The sequence below is a fragment of the Aplysia californica genome, unplaced genomic scaffold (genome assembly GCF_000002075.1).
Source record: "Aplysia californica isolate F4 #8 unplaced genomic scaffold, AplCal3.0 scaffold00113, whole genome shotgun sequence".
Taxonomy (NCBI): domain Eukaryota; kingdom Metazoa; phylum Mollusca; class Gastropoda; order Aplysiida; family Aplysiidae; genus Aplysia; species Aplysia californica.
Genome location: NW_004797383.1, coordinates 1,270,309 through 1,274,118, shown reverse-complemented (window position 1 = coordinate 1,274,118; position 3,810 = coordinate 1,270,309). Strand labels below are relative to the sequence as shown.

General features: G+C 41.5%; 1 protein-coding gene across 3 annotated transcripts in view; it reads left to right on the top strand.

Annotated features, from left to right (window-relative positions):
• The window catches only part of LOC101857102 (aminoacyl tRNA synthase complex-interacting multifunctional protein 2), a 38,337-nt gene extending 34,802 nt beyond the window's left edge, over window positions 1-3,535 (top strand). For all 3 annotated transcript variants that reach the window (XM_013081071.1, XM_005095789.3, XM_005095788.3), the window contains exons 3-5: window positions 530-739; window positions 1,250-1,478; window positions 2,201-3,535. In XM_013081071.1, the coding sequence (XP_012936525.1) occupies window positions 530-739; window positions 1,250-1,478; window positions 2,201-2,598 (837 nt within the window). In that variant the 3' untranslated portion in view covers window positions 2,599-3,535. The remainder of the gene's footprint in view (window positions 1-529; window positions 740-1,249; window positions 1,479-2,200) is intronic.
• Window positions 3,536-3,810: the final 275 nt, after the last annotated feature.

Here is a 3,810-nt window from a genome sequence, read left to right as displayed (position 1 = left end):
TCTCTCTCTGCGTGTGTGTGTGTGTGTTACAATGTATGCCTGCTCATGCTAACGAGGATTTAGAGAACATGAAGTGGACTGGTTAACATGGTTCCATTTGCTTTCAAACCACAAAAAGTGGAAGAGAACAAGGAAGGGGGAGGACAGAAAATGTATAACAAGTTTGCTCATACTTTAGGGCTGCTGATGTAGAGTGAGGCAAGTTTTTGCCAGTGGAGAGGGGGAAAGGAGATGTAAGAGAGAATACAACGTTGTTCAATATTTAATGTTGCTTCGGTTGCCCGTTCTCTGTATACATTTTTGTCCATGTTACAATAATAGTGTTCCAGTTTGGCGTGTCACATTCTTATTGTAGTGCTCCAAATGTATGAAAAGTGCTATCGAGTTCTCAACAATTCGCTATACTATAATAGCGAGTGATGAAACTGTTGCTGAAACAAAAAAGAAAACACACAAAGCATACATATATACTTTTTTGATTCAGTTTCCACTCGAATTTATATCCTGTTCTCTTTGTTTCCTCCCTTAGGGTTCATCTTCCGGTAACAGCCCACTGGCGACCTTAGAGAGGCGGCAAGAGGATGTGTTGAAGAGGCTGGAACAGCTTCGCTCCTCCGTCTCCAAACTCAAACAGCAGTACAACGTGCAGGATGAACCACCCAAGACAGCAACCACAGTCGCAGCCACAACCACCACTCCACTGGGCGCCAGCAGTACTGTGGCTTCTCCACTAGAACAGGTATTTATGGAATACTGATAACTTTTCTTCTCTGTGAGATAGTTCAAGGAGAAAGATTTAGACAGAAAGAGAGTGAAAAAGAAAGGAAGCAATTTAAAGGGAGAAAGTAAGAATGAAGACATGAGACAAAAGATAAGCCTGTGCAGACAAAATATCAACAGTGAACAAAAAGTCTTTTAAAATAAAAAGTGTACTGGCCAGTCCGTCTGTGATGATAAAATAAAATGGGTACTATACATACTGCATTCATTGTCCAGACATAAGAATTGCTTGCATTTGCATCTATTACCAAACACAGTCTTTATTCCTCAGATATTCAAACTGCTTGCTGTTGGCATTCAAGCATTGCTCGAACAATCTTAAACTAACTATGTATCTTATCAATGATTTGATAGTTACTGTAAACATGTACTTACTTTTGCACCCTCCTTGTATTCATAACATTTTGTGTGTGATAATTTTACCTACTTCTTTGCCCTCTACATGTCCATATGGTCGTCTGTCTCCCAGGGTCAAGTAATGCTGGATCTGGTAATCAGCGCCGACCCATCAAGTGTACCCCTGTCCCTGCTGGTGCTCTGTGGTCAGTTGTGTGAACGCTATGCTGTACTTAAAGCCACGTATGTCCACTCGAGCGTCTCGGACAGTGTGCCGGACAACCTGCGTGGTCTTCTGTCATCCAATGGTGGACTCAAGAGGTCTGACGCCCAGGTGGCCATTACCCTGGTCTGGAAGAAAGGTGAGGATTCTTCTGTTAGGGGTTAAGAGTAGGTGTTAAAGATTAGGTTTAATAAAAATACGTTGTGTACCAATGAGCTAATCAGAACTTCAGAGAAGGAAAGAGAATTGAGTAAAATGAGTATGGCATTGAGCCACGGCTTCATGACTTGACAGAGACACGGCAAGCTGGTTTAGTCAGTCAGTGACCCTTTTTTCTCGTTGGCCTTAATGTGTAACGCTTGCAAAGACACCAGAAGACTAAAAGCAAAACAAAATAAATCACCCGAAAACACTGGGTACCAGTACATTTTGCATATATGCCATTCTAAGACATAGATACAATTGAAAATGTCGGAGAGGGCCATCCTATGTTCAGGAGAAAAGTGGTTGTCTTAGACAGCTGTACATCTTGGGCCGTGTCATTATAATATTTATATTTGTTTTAATGTAAGGAGAAGGGGATGAGGTGATGTGGGAAGTGGTTGCTTGCACAGGTGATTGTTTAAGACATGTGGCCGATAGAGCTGATTCAACTGTACTCCAAGAAAGAGGCCCAAAGCAGTCCTTTCAAATTTTGCTTCTCACAAAGTTGTCGGTCTTTTGGATTTCGGTTTGCTTTTACAGGCATAGATTTATGTGTTTTTGGGTTGCTGGTTTTTTGTTACTTTTTTTTTCAATTCTGGTTGTCCATATAGACCTAGTTTCTAAATTTCAAAGCTTTTGTTTTTGTTTCTTTTTCAGTGGTCAACGGCCCCCAGTTGATGGTGGACCCGACGAAGCAAACAACCATCATGGGTGAGGTGAACATTGCACGGTACATCACACGTCTGCTGCAGCCAGCGGTGGACTCAGAGGACGTGGTCAAAGCCACTCAGGTAGACGAGCTTCTAGACCTGGCTCAGCTACAGCTGGTGTCCGGCAATGCCAAAGAGAAAGCGGCGGCTGTCAGGACGCTCAATGCCAACCTCGGCAAACAGGATTGGCTGACGGGAGCCTCGCCCAGCCTGGCTGACATTGTGTTGTGGTCAGTGCTGCAGCAGACTGGTCAAGCGTCCAGTCCCCCGGCTAATGTCAAGAAATGGCTGGCCTTGTGTCAGAAACATAGTCTGTTTCAATCTGCTGTTGCCTTTGTCAGTTAATGTTGTGTGTGTTTGGGAAGTAATTTTTGTGACAACGTGCAAGGCAATCTTTCTGCTGTGCGTGTGTGTGTGTGTGTGTTTGAGATTATGGGAATTGAAAAATGGTGTAATAAGCCTTTCGGGTCAATAAAAAGCGCCATATAGTATATAATATAACAATTGTTCTCACACAACAAACTTCATCTGTGAGCATGGACAAAGCTTTGAAGTTAATGACACTACTACTGCTGCTACTAACTTTCCGCTTCAGCGCACTTTGACACTTAAGTCCAGGGGTGGGCAAAACTGTTTGGATCTGGGGCTACTTTGATTAGGCCATAAACAGCAGACGATACAAAATGTCACAGGCATCATTTTAATGAAATGATATAATTTGTTAAATTGTGAACAAATTTTTGTCTCATTTGCTCTACAAAATCTAGTCTTGGCTCTATAGTTTCTTGACAGGTGTGACCACTTTTAGTACTTTTACCAAAATTTATTTACTTCCTTTTTAAAAGCTTCAGTGAAAGTCTCTGGGTCTCCCAAAACCCTATGAAGAGTCACATTTGGCCTGTGGGCCCTAGTTTGCCCACGCTTGTCCTAGACTACTTTCATTTCTAAAGTGAAAGAAAAATGGTGCTACCTAGTGTATATAGTGCTCATTTCCTTTCACAGAAATGATAAAAGCAGTATTGAAAATGGAAACAAAATATTGTGAATAGTTTTTGTTGCTTTTGTTTTTACCTCAGCCCTTAAGATATTGAAGCTAAGAATATTGCTATGATTAATCCTGTCAGCCGTTTTAGGGATATTTATTGTCAGTGCATCCTCTGTTCGCTCTCTCTCTATCCTGCATGTATGAGTGAGACCCTAGAAAGAATGGTCTGTTGTAAATGTACTCTTTATTGTTCTATCTCTTGTCCCTGTGATAAATAAATTAAATGTAACAAATGCCCGACAGTTTTATTGTTGCTTCTTTTTTATAGGAAAAGTCAGTTCAAGTTTTGTTTCCTTTTCGTGAAAAGCTACATTCAGAATTATGCTGAATCACTAGCGTCTGTGGTGTGGCAGTTTCTGTGGCGGTGGGTGGACCAAAATTTGGGTGGGGCTTAGGTTGCTTCCAGTTCTTTACCACCAAATAGCAAGCAATAAGCACTAATAATAATAATAATAATAATAGATAGCATTTGTATAGCGCATATCCCCGCTCAACAGCAGGCTCTATGCGCT